The 21,171-nt window shown below is 57.6% G+C and overlaps 1 protein-coding gene across 1 annotated transcript in view; it reads right to left on the reverse strand.

The window, feature by feature from the left end:
• Positions 1-6: 6 nt before the first annotated feature.
• Positions 7-21,171, reverse strand: part of ASS1 (argininosuccinate synthase 1) — a 51,868-nt gene continuing 30,703 nt past the window's right edge. Inside the window, exons 9-14 of the mRNA XM_006166068.3 lie at positions 19,380-19,464; positions 18,773-18,837; positions 11,061-11,192; positions 6,067-6,223; positions 1,454-1,519; positions 7-156 (exon numbers count right to left, since the gene is read on the reverse strand). Coding sequence (XP_006166130.1) covers positions 111-156; positions 1,454-1,519; positions 6,067-6,223; positions 11,061-11,192; positions 18,773-18,837; positions 19,380-19,464 — 551 coding nt within the window. The 3' untranslated portion in view covers positions 7-110. The remainder of the gene's footprint in view (positions 157-1,453; positions 1,520-6,066; positions 6,224-11,060; positions 11,193-18,772; positions 18,838-19,379; positions 19,465-21,171) is intronic.

Consider the following 21,171-nt stretch of genomic DNA (forward strand, 5'->3'; position numbering starts at 1 on the left):
CCAGCCAGCCAGCCGGAGGACAAGTCACAAGCACAAATTACCACAACAATTAGCGCCTGTGCTCGGGAGGTCTGCGAAGTGCCAGGCCCAGGCTCCTCATTGTCAGCCGCCTATTTGGTGGTGACCTTGCTCTGGAGACGATGATATTCCTTCAGCCTGTAAACCGGATCCAAAACAAAGCAAAATGTAAATTAACAATAACAACACGCACTCCCTTCAACCAATTCAGGCAGAGCCGGGGGGCAGGGGCAGCTGTTTGTTAAGATGTGTGTGAAGTTGTCTTTTTTTCCATTCCCTCTCCTGCCCTGGCCCCTCCTGCCCCCCCAATCAGGATAATGTAATTAATTTATCTTAGGGGAAAGCATTGTTTGTCATTGTTGAAGACAAAGCTCTGAATTGGCGATGGGAGAGATGAAGAGGCCATTATGAAAACCCGGTGTGTTCTAGGCCATTTAAAAGGGTTTATAGAGTCATAAAACACAAACAGAGGGCACAGGAGGCGGGGGTGACTGTGGGGAGGGGAAGGGCCGGGGTGGCTTCAGGGACAAGAGAGTGACTCAGAGGGGAGATGGTGGCTCTGCCTAGGGTGTGTTGTCTGTAAGAGGAGAGACTCGCGCCTCCTTCAGACCCCAAGCCCCGTGAGAAGGGAGTCGGCGAGGACGCACCCAGAGCTGAACAAGGCCTTTCCAACTCGGCTTTGCTAGTCCCAGCTGTGTGGCCCTAGGCAAGTTATTTAACTGCTCTGGGCCTATTTCGGCCAGTTGCAAATCTGTGTAAGAACTAACCGAGACAACTCAGGAGAGAGTCTTGGAGGGCTTAGTCCATGGTGGCTGCTGGGAGCGAATGGCCGTTTGCCCTCGGAGCACAGCAGGCCAGGCTGAGGGCACCCTCTGCGCATGGGAGTCTGGGCCACATGCTTGGGCCCACAGCTTATTGCTCATTGCCTCGCTGCACCTGTGAGGCAGGTCCATCTAACCTCCCCTCGTGTATCTCCAAGCAGTTCCGAGGGGTCTGTGACATACTACAGTGCTGGCTAAGTGACCTCTGACACAGGTCCCCCCGCCCCCCCGGCTCTGCCTGCAGACAGACCTACAGCTCAGGCAGGGGACATGAAGGCTCCTTTCCACCTCATGGTCATTTGTCTACCTGCCCAGGAAAGGGGCTCACAGCAGAGTCCCTGTGGCTGGAGAGCGTGGGGGTGAGTATCAGAGGCACAGGGCAGGACCTAGGCACCTGGGACCCAAATGCCAGGCCCCTCTGTGCTGCCGGCCACCACGGGCTTCAGATCCCACTGAGAAAGGGAGCAGACTGGGGCCAGGGCAGGCGCTGTGAGCAGACGGCAGGTCAGGGGTTGGTCTGGGGCCAGGCAGCCATGGGAGCGGTCAGTGTCCCAGCGGAGCCTGCCCCTGACACTGGGGGGCTCTGAGGAGCCGTCAGGGCCAGAGCTTCTCACCTGAGGGAGTTGATGTTGATGAAGCCAGTGGCGTCGATGGGCTCATAATCGCCCTGCACGTTCATGCTGCAAGGACAGAGAAGCTGCGTCAGCCTCCAGGCCTTGCCTCTGCAGTGGGGTGCTGCCTGCCAGAGGCTGGGGAGCCCCAGGGGCACACAGTGGCCTCTTCCTTGCTGCTCAACGCAGCAAGAGGCTGGGAGCACCCACCCAGGCCTTCCCAGCTCAGCCCCCCACGATGCTCCTCCTCAACTGGAAACTAAGGACCCACAGCCTAGCCAGCTCTGCCCTGGGGGCTAGGGTGGGTCTAACCAGAGCACCCCATCTGGAAACTGAGGACCCCAGCCTAGCCAGCTCTGCCTTGGGACTGGGGTGCGCCTGAGAGGTGTGGCCGGGGCCAGCTGATTGACATCCAGTGCCCATGCACCTCTGAAGCCCAGGGAGGCCTGCAGGACTCATAGCAAGACTGGCCACTGGGCCCCTTTCCCCTCACTGCCCAGCCAGTCAGTTAATCCACCCCAAAATGCAAGCCTCACCCCAGCGATCACATAGACAGTGAGTCCTGTCACCCACCCAGTACTCTTTCCTCTCCCGCGCCCGCCTTCTGGGAGTCACGGCCTCATCCTCCAGGCTCTTCTCTAAAACCTGGCTGCACTTCCAAACCCTTCCCCACCATCGCAGTCACACGAATCCTGCTGGCTTGGGTTCCCATCCTGCTCTGCCGCCCATCACGTGGTGCTAAGGATCCGTGCTCACGCTCCGCGGCTTGGCCATTCCCTGAAATGCGTGGATGGCGGCACCTCACGTCAAAGTATGTAGCTGGTCAACAGCCACTAGCTGTTCATTCACTCACTCACTTACTCGCTCTTTCGGGCCCTCAGAAAGCACTTACTGCGTGCCAGGTGCTATGACAGGTGCAGTGGCCATTTGGGGGAGGGGCAGGCACAAACAATCAATCGCCCATGCCTTTGTCCACTACAACTGTGCTAAGCCTGCACGGCCACCCTCTGAGCCTCTGGGAGGACGGACGGGGTTAGTCATGTCCAACTCAGAATCGGCCTCTTGTCTTCATGTCTGCAGAACTCTGGCCTCAGGACAAAGCGGTTTCAGGGTTCTCGGGGTGTCATGGCCCCGCAGGACCCACTCAAGAGGGTGAGAACGGGGAAGGGGGGAGGGAGGAGGATCTGTCACTTTCCACGACCCTGAGGTCGTGTCTCTGATGGTTTCGCAGCGGACTTTCCAGCAGAGCAGAATGGGGGTCTCGGCAGCTGCCCCGCCTGGGGACCTGTTTAGGATGTGGGCTCTGCGCCTCTCACACGTCCTGGCTCCACAGGCCTTGAAGCTGACACGTGGGCCTCAGGGATGTCACCCATGCTCGGCCCCCTCCTGATCTTCCTCCCTCCTGTCAGCCTCCGGGGGCCCCTCTGAGTGCAGGTGCCGGGGAGACGGTGTGCTCCCTGTAAGGGGAGGGCACAGGCTTCTGCGGCCCTCGGCCTCCTCAAAAGCCTTCCTAGATCTTGCTCAGGGTGACCACAAGGCCTAACACAATCTCCTGCCACACGCGCCACTGTTAACAGGCTTTGGGACCCAGCCTCACCCCCACTGTGAGTCTCCCCCCTTCGAAGCACCCCTGAACTTGGCCCAGCGCGAAGGCAGACGGCAGAGCCCCTTCCGTCTCCTGCCCTGACAGCGTCCATCTGTCCTGTTACCTCCATCTCTCACAAGGCAAAATGAACTCAGCCGCCCCCGCCCCAAGCCAGCCCTTCCAGACCGCCCTGCAGCCCTGCACGGAGGCCCACATCCACGACAGACTCGTCCCACGGGGCTGCCAGAGTTCCAAGGGGTGTTTCTCGGGAACTGAAAAACCTCTTTTTAAAATTGTGGTTTGGGCTGGGGGAGGTGGAAAGAGTTTACAATGATTTTTTTTTAACCTCCCCTGACGGTCTACAGAAAACCTCTGTGCTTTTATTTTTGCTCATTCGAGTGGCTCTGACCTGCTCTGTAATTACGTTACTTTCTACCTACTGTGCCGCGGCATTTCCAGTTCTGCTACCTCTCGCGGCTTCCTCGCTGGTCCCTGTGACGCTGTCACTCAAGGGCTTTCAAGTCAGCGATGTAGAAATCAGAAAGAAAAGGGAAATGGTCGGAGACACAGTGAGAATAAATGCTCCTGCTTTTCTCCCTTTTTTTCCCCTTTCCCTTTTTACTTTATTCATTTAATCTCCCTGAGTGAGACTGTAAGGCTTAATGAAGGGTTGGACAGATTATTAGAGGCTGTTGATTTGGAGGGGGAGGGAAGAAAGAGCCAGAGAGAGAAAGAGAGAAGATAATTTGACATTTACCCCGACTGATCTAAACTGATTCGGTTATATTTATGGCTTATAAAGTGTTTAGAAAGATTGAAGGGGGGAGAAGCTCAACATGGCAAAGAGAAGGGGAAGAAAAAAATAATATTGACTGCCAAACAAAACTCGTGCTCTAATTCCCACCTGGCCTCCAGGAGGGCAGAGCTGGCCTCGGCTTGAGCTAGGCTGGGCCTGGGGCCCACGTCTGGTGGGGCTGTCTGTCCCACAGCGGTCTGCCCCCACCTCTTGCGGCCAAGTGGCTTCCAAAGGCGACATCTCTCTTCTTGGTGAAGACCACCCTCTCGCACATGGTGCAAACCCAGGAGCAGTGAGTAGTCCTCTGCTGCCATTAACCCCGTCCAGGGCTCTCCTCTCCTGGGGTTCCTTCTCAGCTGCCCCCTGCCTGTTCCCTCGGGAGGAAGCATCTCAAGATTCTACCCTGGTTCCCTTCTTGTATCTCTAAACTGTCCTGTGGGTGGTCTGCCCCTGGCCCATGGCCTCAGAGAATGTGGACAGGCCTATGCCCCGCCCCCTGCCTCCCCATCTCCATCCACGTTCCTCCTCGGCTCTAGACCTGTGTGGACTACACAGTTCTCCTGGGCCATCTCAAAGAAGGTTCACACTCACAGCCCTGAAACCCAAACGCTGATCTTTTCCTCAAGAACTTTCCCTCAACTCGGTGACTACAACCAACACTCACCCAGCTGCTCGTTCCCCTCAAACCAGGGCGATTCTGGACCCTTCCATCCCTCCACATCCCTTCCATTGCTGTTTCGGTTCCGCCCCTTAAATATTAATCACATCTGCTTTCATCTAGTCCTAGAGCTATCCACCTAGTTCAAGCTACCAGCATTTCCCATGGGGGTCAACCCTGCTATTTTCCAGAGCCAGAAAGGTCCTCTAAAAACACAGATCCAATCTTGTCCTTCCCTTTCTCTTTCTTTTTTTTTTTTTGGAGAGGTTTTTGCTATAGGGTGCGTGCGTGCACCAGAAAGACAGAGACAGAGACAGAAAGTGAGAAATCACCCCCCAGTGGGGATGGCCATGCCTCAGTCCCTTCTCCTCCATTCGCCTCTCAGGATCTTGGGCACGCATGCACACATGCCCGGCTTGAGTTTAAGCCACTGGGCCCGGGACTTGAACTGCAGGCGACTACATGGGAATCCAGCGACATAACCATTATACCAGCTGCTGGTCCCTTGTCCTTCCCTTTCTCTTTCTTTTTTTTTTTTGGAGAGGTTTTTGCTATAGGGTGCGTGCGTGCACCAGAAAGACAGAGACAGAGACAGAAAGTGAGAAATCACCCCCCAGTGGGGATGGCCATGCCTCAGTCCCTTCTCCTCCATTCGCCTCTCAGGATCTTGGGCACGCATGCACACATGCCCGGCTTGAGTTTAAGCCACTGGGCCCGGGACTTGAACTGCAGGCGACTACATGGGAATCCAGCGACATAACCATTATACCAGCTGCTGGTCCCTTGTCCTTCCCTTTCTCTTTCTTTTTTTTTTTTGGAGAGGTTTTTGCTATAGGGTGCGTGCGTGCACCAGAAAGACAGAGACAGAGACAGAAAGTGAGAAATCACCCCCCAGTGGGGATGGCCATGCCTCAGTCCCTTCTCCTCCATTCGCCTCTCAGGATCTTGGGCACGCATGCACACATGCCCGGCTTGAGTTTAAGCCACTGGGCCCGGGACTTGAACTGCAGGCGACTACATGGGAATCCAGCGACATAACCATTATACCAGCTGCTGGTCCCTTGTCCTTCCCTTTAAGACCTGACTTCAGCTCCCTTGCTCTGGCCGCTTGCCTCCCCACTCTGTGTTCTGATAGTGCTTGGCCAGAGGGGGGTTGGGAGATGTTCCAGGCTCTCTGAGGCTCAGAACCTCTGCATTGATGTGTTCTACCAGGGAACCCTCTGCAGCCTCCACCTGATTAACTTCGTCTGCTATGGTTTGAATGGCAAGAAAGCGTCTCCACGACCCCGTTATTAAACACTATTATACCCAGCCAGAATGTCCTGTTCTTCCTCACGGCTTGTGGCCACCTTTTCTAATTTGATGTTCTGGGGTGGTTGGGTAATGCTTTTCTCTCCAGTTGCCCTGTAAGTTCCAGGAGGGCATAGACGGTGCCCATCTCTTCAGCACCACCTTCTCATGCTTTGCACAGTGCCTGGTGTGCTCAGGCAGACTTGTGGAGAAAGCCAGTCAGAAGAGACCTTGGCCAGGAGGCTCCGTGCCCTGTCAGGGACAGGACAAGGTGTGGGGGTGCCTACCTCACCAGCTCTTCGTTGTAGAGAGACAGCGGGGACTCCCGGCTGAGGATGTACACCTGGCCTTTGAAGACAGACACCTGTACCTTCCCTTCTACCCGCTCCTGAGACTTGGCAATGCAGTGGCGGACAAATTCACACTCAGGGCTGTGCCAGAAACCTGTGGGGAGGAAAACATGAGACACTAGGGAGGCCTACTGTGCCATCTGCTCTGGGCCAGGGCACTGGGAGGACTGGGGTACAGGAAGGGTACCCTAGGCCCTGCTCTGTCATGCAGACCTTGGGTTCCGCCCCCTGAGTCTGGGGGCTTTGAAGGTGCGGGGAGCAAGCCTGGGTCTGCCTCGGTTACACATGAGTTCTGGCACAATGTGCACTTTGTAAGTGCCTGAGTCAAGGAAAAGTGGCCACGTACCCATCCTGTAACCTTGCAAGGGGCCTATGGGTAAGGGGGTCACAGCTAGATCCCTGAAATACTGACTGTTCCTAAGGGTCAGAAGAGGAGAGCAACCCACTGTCTCATGCCACAGATGTGCAAGACGGGCTCTAGGCCAGGCTGGGGACACAGACGTGAGGGGATCCTGACCCTGGCCTACTGGGAGCTCAGATAGAACACTCCGCAGGGCTGAGCAATGTGGGTGCCAGGGAAGGCAGATGGGTGTGGGTGGAGGCCGGGGTGTGGCCTTCCCTTCTCTGAGCCTCGGTTTCCCCATCGGATGGGGATGGCACCCTGCGAGCCCGGCCTGAGGACTGCAGTGCACTGTGTCCTGGACAGGCCCCTGGGGAGTGAGTGAGCTGTCTCCCACACACCGCTAATATTTCATGTATGACACCCTTACGTGTGGAAGCAGGGGTATCGCGCTAGTTCTTTACTTCGAATAGCCTTTTGACTCCACATTAACAGCCCTGTGAGAAAAACTCGTTTCTAAGCTTCTCTCCCATCTGGGTGAGGAACTGAGGCTCAGAGCAGTTACGAAACTTGTCCAAGATCACACAGGCTGGACGTGGGGGGTTGGATTTGACCTCCATTGGCCCAAGTCAAGACGACTCTGCTTCCTGTGTATTCTGGGAGCTTTCCTCTCTGTGGCTCCCGCAGCCTCTGTAGGCAGGTAAGGGCAGGAAGTGCCCGAGCAATGTGCTAGCTCCCCTGCCCCCCAGGGCCCTGAAGACAGAAGGGGTGGGCTCCCCCAGTCTGCCCGGGCCTCGCACCTGCACAGGCAGGCTCGGACCTGTGGACAGCTGCCTCCTCTCTGTCTCTGCTGAGGGAGCCAGGCCTAGGGTTGGGGGAGGGACGGTGTGGAGTAGGGTTTCTCTGAAATAGAGCTGGGAAGGTGAGCCCACCTGGGCAGCTGGGGGCCAGATGGTGCATGATCTTCTGCCCTGATAAAGGGCAGGGTCACCCAGGGTCTGCGGCTATTGTTGGAAGCCCAGGCCTCCAGGGACACCTGCAGAGTCCGTGCATGGGAAGAGGCCTTTTCTGGGATGGCGTCCTGAGTCTTGCAGAGGTGGGGGGGCAGGCGGGGAGACGGACAAACCTCCAATGTCCTGCCGTTTGAATCCTTATCCAGCCCCATCTTGACTAGTGACATAATCTCCCCATGCCTCAGTTTCCTCATTTGCATGACCAGGAGGCAGGAGTGACTGCTCTGCAGGGGCCGTGCGGCTGCGGGGGGGGGCTGTGCTCACTGAGCAGTTTACACTCGCAGCCGGAGCACCGTGACCTCTGTCAGCCCTTCTGGCAGACAAGGAGAGAGGACAGAGGGGGAGGGCATGTCTAAAGGTACACGGCAAGATCGTGGAAGAGCCCGCGAGAGCCCCTGCCCTGCATGCCCTGGTGTCCTGGGCCTGGCCATCTTTCTAAGTTGGAATAATTAGCCCATTAAGTTCTCAGGCTGGAAGACAGGCGGGAGATGGAGCCGGAGATAGGGAGGACAGAGATCTTCGTGGGAGCAAATGGCCTGGGCTTTATCTTGGGATCTCCTGCCTCCACCCCATGGGGTCTTTTGCTCAGGTTTCTTCTCCCAGGGGGACCCAGCCTTGGGTGGGGGACGCTGAGCCTGGCCGAGCTGTGTGGGGGGAGACCCTATATGTCCCAGGCCTGTGGATGCACTGTGGGCGGGGCCTGGCCCCCCTCCCAGGGCCGCTGGGCTGGCCGAGCTCTCCACACGGCATCTTTTCTACTGGGACAGCTCCGTGCAGTGGCTACACTCACCTCCAGAGACTGAGGTAGAGGGGCGGAGGTGAGCGTCATCTACATGAGACACTCCACCAGGCCCCTCTGGGGTGCTGCCAACCTGACCCGGGACGCTGCTCCTGGAGGGGGGTCCTGCCCAACCCTGTGCAGCCAGACCAGGAAAGTTGGGGACGAGAGAGAAGACATGGAGATAGAAAACCGGACGCAGACGCAGAGAGGCAGGGCTACGGTGGTCACGGGAGCCTGGGCAGCTAAGAGTGAGGCGGGGGTATGTGGGCTTCCCGTGCCTCAGTTTCCCCAACTGTGCCTAGAGACTTTGAGCAAGCCCAGCACTGTAGCTGAGTGGCAGGCCTGTCCCCGAGGGCAGAGGATAGACTGGGGTTGGGAAGGGGGACTAGCGAGCCCTCAGCCTGGTGCCCTTTATCTTATGGGGTGGGAAACTGAGACTCAGAGAGGCAACAGACGCCCAGAAATCCAGTCAGAGGCAAGACCCCGACCTGGTGCCCCACACTGAAACCTGGCATTCAGAACACACCAGATTACACTCCTCTCTGGGCGCCCCTCCAGACACTACAAATATCCCCACGTTGGTTCCCGTGGCGGCCGGCTTCAGAGAACGCCGAGTGCAGGGAGGGGAGGTGACTCACTCGAGCTGACCCCTGGGCTAGGACGTCTATGTCCGCCTCGGGTGAGCCAGCCCGCCAGAGGCCCTCGGAGCTGTTGGGGGCCTGGACTCGGGACCCAGGCAAAGTTAATAAGAGCGACAAACTGGGATAAGCCTCTGTCAGCCCCCCCTTCTGAGGTCTTGTTTCCTTTTTTTTTTTTTTTGGAGAGATTTTTCACTGTAGGGCACGTGCGCTCGCCAGACAGACAGAGAGAGACATAGAGACAGAAAGCGAGAAATCACCCCCCAGGGGGGATGGTCACGCCGCAATCCCTTCTCCTCCATTCTCCTCTCGGGATCTTGGGCACGCACGCACACGCGCCCGGCGTGAGTTTTAAGCCACCGGGTCCGGGACACGAACCGCGGTCGACTACGTGGGAGTCCAGCGACATAGCCATTACGCTAACTGCTGGTTCCCAGGTTTTGTTTCCTTTTAAACCTCCTAATCACTGCACCTCGTTTTGGGATTTAGACACCTGTGGCTGGCCGACAGAGTAGGATTCAACCCAGGCAGTCTGGCGTGGAGGTGGAGTGGGTGGAGTTGTGCACACGCGGGTCTCTTCTGTCCCTGCTGCTGCGCCTCTTGAGCACCCCTTGCTCAGCCCCCGGGATGTGCTGGAGAAGAACTTGGGAACTTGGCGTCTGAAGCCCCAGTGGAGTTCCATGTCCTCACCAGCTGAGATGCTAGTACCCAACAGGGCCAGGCTCAGGGGCCTGCTCAGGCTTCCAGCAGCAGGAGGCAGGGTGGGTGGGACTGAGGAGGCCAGTTGCCTCCCGAGCTGGCCAGGTGCTGTCTCCTCCACAGAGCCTGCCAGTCTTAATGATCCCACTTTGTAACCAAAATCCCGTGGAGCTGGGAGCCCCGGGAGACAATGGTATTTAAACACCTGTCTGTACCTGGAAGTGGGCGGGGGCTCCTGCAAAGAAGCCGGGAACAAGGGAACAATGGCGGGAGAAATTCCACTAGAATCCTGGGGGGAGTTACAGGGATCAGGAGGTCTAAGAGAGACAGGACCTGGGAGAGGAGGGGAAAAGGGGGGCAGGGAAGGAGGGTGCACCCCTGCAGCTCTCATGAATACCAACCCAATGTCCAGGCCCCCAAGACTCAGGCTGCCTGTCCCCCAACAGCTCAGAGGGGCTGTTTCACGCGATTCTCTACGATAGGGGCTATTAAGTTAGATGGGGGTCAGCAACCGTTTCTGGCAGGGGCCCAGAGTCAGTGTTTCAGGCTCTTTGGGTCAAACGCTCTCTCCAAGCTGCTCGGCTCTGCTCGAAAGCAATCACAGACCACGCGGGAACGAGAGTGCGTGTCCCGCGAGAACCACGGGCACTGAGACTGGACTCTCAGGTCACTGGCACATGTCATGGAATAGCAAGATGTTTAAAATCTGCTCTTCAAATCACTGAAACATGTAACTAGTCTTCTTGGCTCTCGGGCTGACCCAGTGCAGGGGACAGGTTAGATGTGGGCGGGCCTGTAGCTTGGGGACTCCTGTGACATGGCCTGGGGGTTGGCCTTGGAGTCAGGAGGCTTGGCGTCTGACTCTGTGACGGCAGGTAAGGCATGGAAGCTCAAGGTGCTCACCTGAAAACTGGGGACCTGCTTGGATCAGTTGCAAATGTCGCTCATGGCTGGCAGGACACGGGCCCTGAGACCACCTGGTGGTCTCCTGGCCAGTGTCTGTCTCCTGTGGGGCTCAGGCCCAGGGCCACTGCCTTGAGGCAGTTTGACAGCCCAGGTTCTACCCCAGTGCCCAGCCCAGATAGGCCACTTTGGGGTGTGCCACTTTGTACAAACTCCATCCCCTCTGAACCTCAGTTTCCTCATTGGCAAAGTGACCTGAGGACTTCCCAGGAAGGGCGGGAAGCCCCATGGGCTGGAGTGTGCCCCACAGCGTGGCTCAGTGAGTCACAGATCCCAGGCTGCAGAGGCAGCAGGGGCCGTGCGAGGACAAGGCAGGCCCCTAGCCCCTCGTGGCTCCCTCACTCCTCTTCAGCCTGCATCTTTTGAGAGGGCTGACAGTGGGTGGAGAGGGCCTGAACGGTGCTGCTGCTATGGAGGGGAGGGCAGGACAGGGCAGGGTAGGGCTGGAGAGCCCTGGGGCTGCAGGGGAGGAGCTGGGGAGGGCGGGGCCTACGCACCAGTGTACACCAGCTCAGCAAATTTCAAGCCCAGGCCTTGTTTGATTTTGCGCACTTCCCGATCCATGGTGAAGGCCTCGATGTCTAAATGAGCGTGGTAGAGGATGGTCCCTGCTGGGGTCTCGTAGATACCTAGCCATTTTTCCAGGCAGGGGGAAAAGAAGAAAAAAGAGAGAAACACATGAAACCCAAACTGTCAGCAAATGACAAAAAAAAAAAAAATAATAATGACTCCACTGACAGGAGACAAGCCGGTTGGACCCATTCACTCCCAGCTTGCTGCAAAATGCATCTGTCATTATGTTCATGCTGGGGCCACGACAGTCCACTCTGCGGCTTGCGGAGAAAATGTCTAGATGCCCCCCTTTGAAGAGGCCCTCAGACGCTGGAAAATGACAGGGTTTCGGAGCAGCTCCCCCTCCCTCCCGACGCATGCCCACCGGCCCGCAGCTGAAAACCTGTAATTAAAGCGACTACGGTGGGGCCCAGGGCCCCAAATATCCCTTCTTCCCGTCCACCAGGGAGCCGGGGAGGGGGATGCCATGCACATACGTGTACACATGTACACACCCGTGCTGTCTGTAGTCTGCAGCCATGTCTCCAGAGACCACTGGGCTGGCAGAGAGCTTGAATGAGCACCTGGCTGCCCCACTATACAGATGGAGAAACTGAGCCCATGAGAAGGGACTTGCTCGAAGTGGTTAGGAACCACATCCAGGCCCCCAAGCCCATGACAGGGTTGTCTGCCGCCCTGCGGGTCAGCTGGCCAAGGAGGCTCGCACCTGAAAGGACAGGAGCAGAGGTCTTTCTCAAGTCCTCCCCCAGCAGCTCAGGCCCAGTTCCTCCCTGTGCAAAACAAGCTGCTTGGACCAGGCACTCCTGGAAAGAGAACAGGTACCCGGCCCTGGGCTGAGCTTGTGGGCGGAAGGGCTGCCCAGCAGTGCCACCCTGCGTGAGGACACTGAGGCGCCAACAGCAGGACTCGGGCTCACACAGCTGGGCCCCCTGGTGCCCCCGTGTGATGTTCAGTGGAGCTGGCCTCGAGCAGACCTGCCCTGCACCTGCCATCCAGGTGGCACCCCGACTCCAGGGACACTTCCCGGACACCTTCCTTCCCACCCCCAAGTAACATGGGGGCAGTAAGGGGCAGGGTCTCGGCCACCTGACATGTTACTGCCATGGTCTTTCCACACTGGCTGCTTCAAAAACCCACCAGAGAATATGGCACTATCATGGCAGCCAAGAGGTGGAAGCAGCCCCGGCGTCCACCAACGCAGGAAAGGAAACCAACTGTGGTATGTCCATACAGTGGGACCTAGCCTTGGAAGGGAAACTCCAGCACAGACCACCACCCAGGGGAACACGGGGGCCGTTGCCCTAAGGGAAACAGCCAGGCACAAGGACAAAGCGTGAACTAGGATGCTGCTCCCATGAGGGACCCAGACTGGTCAACTCAGAGGGGCAGAAAGTAGAACGGAGGGTGCGGGGCTGGGGCAGAGAATGGGCTCAGCGTTCCATGGGGACAGGACGCAGCGCAGGAGGAAAACGTGCTGGGTGGCTGGTGGGGACGCTGCACAGCCCCGGGAAAGCTCCAAAACGAGTGCCTAAGGTGGTAAACGTATGCGTTCAATTAAAAACGCTTTACAACTAAACGAAATCAGAAAGGGAGATGGTTTGCAGCTCTGGAATACAAAGGGGACACGGAGAAGCCTGACTCTGGTGAGCCTTCATGTCACTACCCAGACACTCCCTTTCTGAGAACTCCTTCCATCCTTGATCTGCCGTCTGGGAGCCAGGGCCGTGCCAGAGCTTGCCGAAGAGGCCCTTGAGGGCCGACCTGGTGCCGTGTCTTCCTGCGAACCCAATACTCCAACGCAGCCTTGGGCAGGAGCTCAGCACATTGACAGATGGCCGAGGCCCTGCTGCAGGGGGCAGAGACTCTCTGCAAACCCTGGGCTCCAACAACCGTCCTTATATCGTGGAGCTGGCCAGCACACCAGTCTTACAGGTAAGAAGACTGAGGCGCGAGGGGAAATGACTTGCCAAGGTAACCCAGCCAACTACAGAGAACGAGACTGGCATCCGGGTCTCTCAGGACTTTGGGAAAGTGACCAACTGCTCCCTAGAATGTGAGGCTGCAGAGGAAAAGCTCAGGTTCTGAGCGGAGCTCAGAGGTGTTCCCGAGTGGAAGAGGTCCTCCCTGGGGTGCGGTTTTCTCATCTGCCCACCTCTGATACCTGGTCTCAGGCCCCACACAGGTAAAAGCCCCACAGAGACTAGATGCCGACAGGAGGGGCCTCCATACCATGGGGTTAAAGGAGTTTATCTTGGCGCAAAACACTGCCTGGAAGCCACGCGTTTTTTTCAGAGTCCGTGTTTCGCATGAACTGCATGTTTTACCAGTGGGGGCTGCAGCTCTCGGCCAGTCTCCATCATCTCAAATCCAGTTGTGACCTTCAAGTGCAAATGGCGTCACCAAGTCCCCAACTTAATGCTTGAGGCCCAAACCCTGAGCTCCAGGGCGTCCCCCAGGCCCAGGCTCAGCCTGCCACTCCTATAAATACTGTCCAAATGGTCTCCACCGTCCCTGTCTGCAGACTGCTCAGGGCCGCGCGTGAGAAAGGGACAGAAAGGCTGCTGACAGCCCGAGAGCTGGGCGAAGAAGTCGGCAGAGTGGGCCGCTGCTGGGGTCAGGACGGTTCCACAAAGTGGCTCCCGATGGCCCTACGCCACCAAGAAGGGACTACTGACGCACTGGACTGTCCAGAAAGTCACTTCTCAGAGCCCTGGGGACCAGCCTCGTGGCTGTCACCTCTCCGAGGCAGCCGCAGGAGGGTGCAGGACGGAAAGACACAGCCATGAAACACTTCAGCGCAATTAATATTCCTGCTCCTTCCCTTAGAAGGTGTTAAAGTTAATTGTGACTGATGAAATGCTTGTTTTCAGGTTGCTGCCGCCACGTGTGTGTGTGCGTGTGTGTGTGTGTGTGCGTGCGTGTGTGCGCATTTTAAAGCTTTTCCCTCTCTTCTCCGCAGGGGTACAGGGTATGATGATTTCTGTGTATTTCTTCTGGATAAAAAAATGACTTAAAAAAAATGGTGACAGAAACCTGATGCTGAAAGACTATGGATCTGGGGCTCTTGACAGTCGGCATACAAACCACTGCGCGCGGGGAGGGGGGAGTGACAGCTGAGCCTCTGCGCTGCCGTGGGAGAGACAACAGACGTCTTCGAGTGACACGCACGGCTCCGAGCGTCTATTTTCATCTCCCCGTGTTTACAGGAAAAAGACAGAGGTGTCAGCGGTTCTCTGTGGAGCAGCTTCAATCACACCATAATTACTGCTGAGGGGGTGGGGGAGAGGGGCCAGGAGCTGGGGTGGCCAGGGTGGGGGAGAGTGGACGAGCAGGGCGCAGTAGGGACCAGGCAGCTGCTGTGGCTTCAGCGTGTCCCCTCTGTCCCTGAGCTGCCAGGCCAGCTCAGGAGGGGGCGGGTGAGGGTGAGGCAGAGGCTCTGGCCTTGGGAAAGGAAGTGACTCAGGAAGGGCCGAGGGAAGGGAGACTGGCAGGAGCCCAGGGCGCCCTGCGAGGTACCAGAGCAAGGTTCGAGGCAGTTGCCATGGTGATGGGAGGCAAGGTAGGGTGGGACTTCAGCCATCCTCTATGCTCCTGGGGCTGGGGACCACGGTGGATGTGGGAGGCTGGCCACCCCAGACCTCAGGGACTGAGAATCTGCTTGTGCAGGTCTCCTTCCACTCTCTGTCTAGAACATTCCATCTGAGCTGAAAAGGCTGGGCAGGTGGTGGGGGGGGGTAGGCCATAGTCCTTCTTGAGCAGAAAGTGGAGAAAGTAAGGTAGGAGGGGAGAGAGGGGAGAGAGGGAGGGCGGAGGAGGGAAGAGAGAAGGGAGCAGAGAGCCAGCAGAGATTAGAGAGAGGAGGAGGGAGAGGGAGCGGAGGAGCGGAAGCAAGAGGTGAGCCTGGTCTGCAGGGCTGGCAGGAGGGAAGCCACGGAAGTCCGGCCAGGGAGGAGAGAGGGAAGGTGAGGCGAAGGACGAAGGATGCACTGGGCTTCTTCCCTGCCCCTCCTGCCTGAGCCCCCTCCTCCCCACTGATTTCATTTACTTCACTTAATTAGCCCCCCTCTGGAGTTAAAAAGATAATGTGATAATGACAGTGAGGACACTAACAATACAGCAAGCTACTCCATCTGCAGCTTCCCCGGCCCACTCCCTGACCCCAGGGCCCCTGGCCGGCTGACCAGGACACCCCAGACCCCGGCACTGGAGCTGCCCACTTCCCCACCCACCTCTCCACCCCTGAGGAAAAAACAAGCCCTTAACGAATTTCAATTACGAGCTTTGTAAAATCGATACACACGCCGTTTTCCCTTAGATACCGAGACCGGACAATGGCGTACGACTGGCTGTTCACAGCTTCCCCATCACTGCACACGTAACGGGAGCCTCGGCACGGGGACCCACCACGCCCTCAGTTACCATCTGTGCTCTCTCTCACAGGGAAATACTTGGAGTGGAGAAACAAGCAACCTTCTTTCCTCACCTCCTAACCCAAGCTAGAAACAGGCGAGTTAGAGTTTCTGTTGGGAGATGATGAGATGTTCCCGTCTGGCTCCTCCTTTGGTATTGGGGCCCAGAGAAGGAAAGCAACTCGCCTAAGGTCACACAGCGAGTTTCCGGAGTCAGAACCCTGATTTCCCCAAAGACTGTACAACTCTCAGACTAAATGTCAGGCTTTAGGGACAGTCTCCCCATAGCCACACACACAGGACCCGGGCGGAGTGAAGACCGGGCTCCAGGACCCTCTCCTCAGTGGCCAGTGAGGTGACACTATGGATCTGACAGTGGATCTCATGGCTCTGAACATCTCAGGGGATGACACCCCAGTTCTAGGACAAAGGTAATGAAGCTGCCATCCAGACACGGCCCGTCCTGTGCACTTGTTCCACACGACCCATTCCACACAGGAAGTCATGACGCAGGGCGGCCATGCTGCCTTACCAACGGCGAAGGGCCAGGACCCAGATGCAGGTCTAGCACCAAAGCCTCAACACAGCTCTTCCACGTGCCTTACCCAGGTCCCCAGGGGTCCGGCCCCCATCGGACCAATACACTGACCACAGGCCACCCAGAGGGGGCGTGCCCCAGTGTAGACTGCAGGAGGACCCCGGGGGTCTACGCAGGAAAGCCCGTCATGCATATGCGTGCCCTGCAGATGGCAGAGCTCAAGAACCAGGATTCCTCATGACGTTGGCAACCACCAGGAGACGGCAGAGACGCTCGAACCATGAGCTCTGGAGGGCACCAGCTGCCTGCTCTGGGAATCAGGCCACGCTTCTCTGCACCGTCGCGCTCTTCCCTCTCCAGTCCGCGCAAGTCTAGTCTGCCGCCTCCTCCTGTCGGACGTCTTCCCAACTAGCGCAGCCCAGGCCTTCGCCAGTGCCGCTTAAGTTCAGTCAGGCCAGTCCTGACCTTTTCTTCCCCCAGGTTTTTGTTACAGGGAGTGTGCATTCCCTGGAGAGGGACAGAGAGAGGGGAAGCGAGAAATCACCCTCCAAGGGGGATGGCCACGCTGCAATCCCTTCTTCCTTCTCCTAACAGGATTTTGGGCATGCCCAGTGTGATTTTTAATCACTACAGCCGAACCTCGATTGGCCATGTGGGAGTCCAGTGCCTTAACCACCATGCCACCTGCTGGTTCCAGGTCCTTGTCTTTCTAATAACAGAAGGCAGTTCATTCTCACCATGCCTGCAAATCCTACTCGATTGGTAGTGCCTGCCAGCAGCACTAAGACACATCTGGATTCAATGGGATTGTGCCACACTCCATTAGTGATGCCTGCCATGGCATGGGTAGGCCATGCTAAGTGTCATACCAGATACATGTTAGCCACTCCCACAGTTCCTATAGCTCACACAGCCTCCCCTGGGGACTGGCTGCCATTAACGGAGCTCCTGCTATTATATATGGTTTTGAACCCAGATCTGTCCTGTTCCAGATCCCAAGCTCTAAGCCCTCCTTTCCATGCTTCCCTGGGCCGGGGTGTCAGTACTAGCCCGGCTGCCCGTGTGCCTGGGACTCTGAGGAAGCCCTCGCCCTTCTTGGAGCCTTGGTTTCCCCATCTGTGAAATCCGGCTCTCCAAGGTCCCTCCCAGCTGCCAGGGAGGACTTACATTGTGCTCCCAAGGGCAGGCTGAGACAAAAGGGACGTTTAATCAGATGTTAATAGAGGTGAGAAACAAAGGCAAGTGAGGATGAGAGGGAGCAGCTAATTAGACACATTGTTCTCCACAAGGCCTCCGAAAGAGTTTCAATTAGGTTGCTTCTGGTGGATAGTGGCTGCGGCAAGGAGGAAAATCTGCAGGAGACGCAGGGCGCACTCTGCCTTCTCCTCCCCCCTTACCTTTAGAGAGAATTCAAACCGGCCAGAGCCAGGGCGATCCAGCTCCCACCCCACAGGGTCCACTTGGGGAGACAAAGCTGAGGTCACTAGGCGAGGCGGGGCCAACTCGCACACGAGCCCAGGCATACCGCCTCCCAGACTGGCACCTAACAGCTGGAAGTCGGCCATCAGCTCGCTTGAGTTTTAGAATCTTAGGAAGACTGTCTTGAAAGACGGAGGGCAACGACTACCTTGGGGATGGTTTTATTTGTTATCTTTTCTTTTTGCTCCTGCACTAGTCAGAGAGAGACAGAAAGACAGAGGGAGAGGGAGAGGACACAACCCATGTGGGGAATGGTCACAATCCCGTCTCCATTTTTTCTCCTCTCAGGATTTTGGGCACACATGCACATGTGCCTGGCGTGTTTCTCACGTAGCCAAGCCCGGGACTCGAACTCGTGGATTATCCATGTGGAATTCAGTCACCTTAGCCACCAGGCCACAGAGCTGGCCCTTATCATCTTTCCAAATTGACTCTAAACAAAGCAGTTTGCACACATGCCGAGGCAGAAAGCCCCAACAGCACCGCAGGTGTTTAAACACCCTGGTGCCCAATTCGGGCTCTAGCTGCCTGAAGCCTGCCCCTCCCTCGCAGACCCTCCCGATGGATCAGCACCATGGCTTTATCACACAGGGCAGGCCCTCGGGGACCTGGGAGCCCCTTGTTGTATGAGCAGGGAAACTGAGTCCTGGAGAGGAGGGTGTGGTTGAGGTGAAATGGTGAGTGACTGACAAAGGGAGGGGCCTGCTGAGACCCCCTTCCCTGGGGGCAGCCAGATGTGCCAGCCATGCCTCACCAACGCAGAGCCCTGCACCCCCGAGAAAGTACCTCTGTGCATGCCCTCAGCCCTGGTTGCTCACCACGCCCGTGCAACCCACAAGACCCACCCCTGGCAGGATCCCTGCCTGCCCTGGCCTGTGTCCCCACAGCAGCCATAATGACCACGAAATCAGCCTTGCATGGTCTGTCTCCAAACCTGGCCGACCCGCCCTGGGCACGAGAACTTGACCTGCAGGTCTGGCTGCTCCCCCAAGCCCCCATGAGCTCTCGGACCCTCTCCTGGACCTTGGGGTCTTCCCTGCTCCTGGGACCACTCTTCTCATGACACCCTGGAAGTGAGTGGCAAAGGGCCTACTGTCCCCCCACTTCACAGGAGGGAAACTACACTCTGAAAGGACAGCCGAAGGTCACCCTCTGGCTTGGGAGTAGCTGCTTGTGAACGGGAGCCGAGCCAGCGGGCCAGCAGCCTCACCTCGGGACTTCATTCCAATGAAGCGGTTCTCCACGATGTCGATGCGGCCCACGCCGTGCTTGCCCCTGCGGGAGGAATGGGACCCTCGGGTTCAGGAGCTGTCAGCTGGGAGTCAGACGCCACCATCTGCTGGACCCCCAGCTGCAGGGCACCACAGAGCCACGTGAGAGCATTAGGGTCTCGGGCTCTAAGACTCAGACGACAGCTGAGTCATTCCACGGATGGGGAGACAGAGGCCCAGAGAGAGAAGGGATTGCTTGGGCCATTCAGGGAGTCCAGCTTGCTCCTTCTGTCACCTCTGTCCCAGAGCCTGGCTGGCCCAGCCCTACCCACTGCTCTACCGTCCTGGTCTCTGACCCAGCTCAGGGCCTGGGAGCCCCGGCCTGACCTTCCCAGGGCCAGGAGGTCCCCAGGGTTGCCATTATCTTCCATGGCTGAGGGGACTCTCCTGCTAGCCTGTGGTCCAGAACTATGACTATGGGGACAGGCCACGGCGTGTCCTCCCAGCCCCTCCACCTCAGCTGGGACCCTTCTCTGCCACGGTCTGGGCCAGGGCTGGACCGACACAGCGGCTCCCAGGAGGCTGAGCAGGGCTTCGAGCACTCACGCGATTTCGTTCAGGTACATGAAGAGCTCCAAGGAGGTCTGATGGGTGGTGCCGTCCTTGACGTTGGTCACCTTCACGGGGACCCCTAGGGTGGGAGGACAGGGCAGTGGGCCTCTAGGCCATGGCTTCGCGGAGGAGCCTGCCACCCGCCCTCTCCCTCCACCCGCAACGCCTTAAATGGATGTGACAGATATGGACTCCAAATGACTCCTTCAAAAGCCCTGTGCAGGTTGAGGCCTGCTGGGGGAGAAGGGGCGAGAGAGCCCCCCAGAATGAAAAGGAAAATGCAATAAAAACGCTCCCCCCCACCCACCCATTCTCTTTGCCCCTTTTGCATTTAGGGGCTGTGAAATTGGAACCAGGCCCTGAACTAATTGAATTTCACGCTCCGCCATTGTCTCACGCTGGAGCACCTTCTGTCCCACCAGCTACCGGGGGGCCGCCTGGCTGAGGCGGTGCAGCCCGGACACACGCACACACGCACACACACACACTGCCCCCGCCACGTCTGTCAGGCGGACCCCCATGCCCCGACCCTGCACCCCAGTCCTGCACACAGCCGTCTGATTGATGGGGGTGAGATGATGCCCGCTCTAGCTGGTGATGCGTCAGGGGTGACCATGAATTCTGGGAAGTCGGGTGGAGGGTGGCAGGAGGGCGGCAGCGAGGCGGCCACGGCTCGGCCAGGGAAGGGTCGTGTCACTTTGAATAGCAGGGGCACTTTCTGGAGCGGTGTGAAATGAGCAATACATGTATTAGGGGCTAACAAGAAAGCTGTAACAGTGACAAAGAGCTGCTCGAAGTTGGCGGCTAATCCCCCACCCATCTGCCCGGCTCATTACCATGTAGCGAGCCATCGGGTGCCAATCAGGCCTCAATAGCGGCTTTAGAGTCTTTATTAGCCAGGCGCCGCTCACAGGGGCTCCGCTCAAGGCGCTGTCAGCCTCGCCATTCTTAACCCCCATTTTCAGGGGTTTTATAACTTGGTTGTAAATTGCTATTAAATGTAAGTCTGCCCAATAATGAACCTTAAGCCCCTCTCGCCACCCCCCGCCTCTCCCTCTCCCTTTCTCTCCCTCCCTGGTCCTATTATCGACCTTCGCTGGGGCCTTGGACGGGGCCTGCCCGGGAGAAGAGGTGACATTGTTGGTGCTGCTGCTGGAGAAAGCCTCTTAGCCTTTAAAATAGTTAATAATTAGATTAAAACTTCAAATAAATTAACTAGAGAGTGAATGGGGACTAGTCAGAGGAGGGGTCCCTTGTCTTTTTTTTCTCCCAGACGGTCTTCAGATCATTACAATGGATCCCGTTTCTTCCCCAGCTCAGTCCGCGGGGCTGCCCATTCCTCTGGGAAGGGCTGCCAAAGCCTGGGCCTCACCTCCCACCCTTGACGTGTTCTGGGATCCAGGGGGCCCCACCCCACCATCTTCCCAGAGCCATGCGCAGGGAGAATCTTGCGCCTGGAAACCAGGCCTGGGCCCGACCGAGGACCCAAGAAGGAGTTGGGGCTCTACCTGCCTTTAGGGGCCTCACCAAGGACTCTTTGGATCTTGACTGGTGTGAAATTCAAAGGTTTGAACATCAGGGGGAGCAGGGAAGACGCCCGCAGGCTTGGCCAAGCTCTTAGGAAAGGCCCCAAAGAGGCAGGGTATAAGGCACCAGCAGACCTGGGCCCTCCCCGCTCACCGCGCCCGGCTCTCCGCACCTGCACACTGCACTCCGCTCACTGCACTCCGCTCACTGCACTCCGCTCACTGCTCACCGCGCCCGGCTCTCCGCACCTGCACACTGC

Source organism: Tupaia chinensis, unplaced genomic scaffold, assembly GCF_000334495.1.
Source record: "Tupaia chinensis unplaced genomic scaffold, TupChi_1.0 Scaffold144168_1, whole genome shotgun sequence".
In the NCBI taxonomy this organism is placed as follows: domain Eukaryota; kingdom Metazoa; phylum Chordata; class Mammalia; order Scandentia; family Tupaiidae; genus Tupaia; species Tupaia belangeri.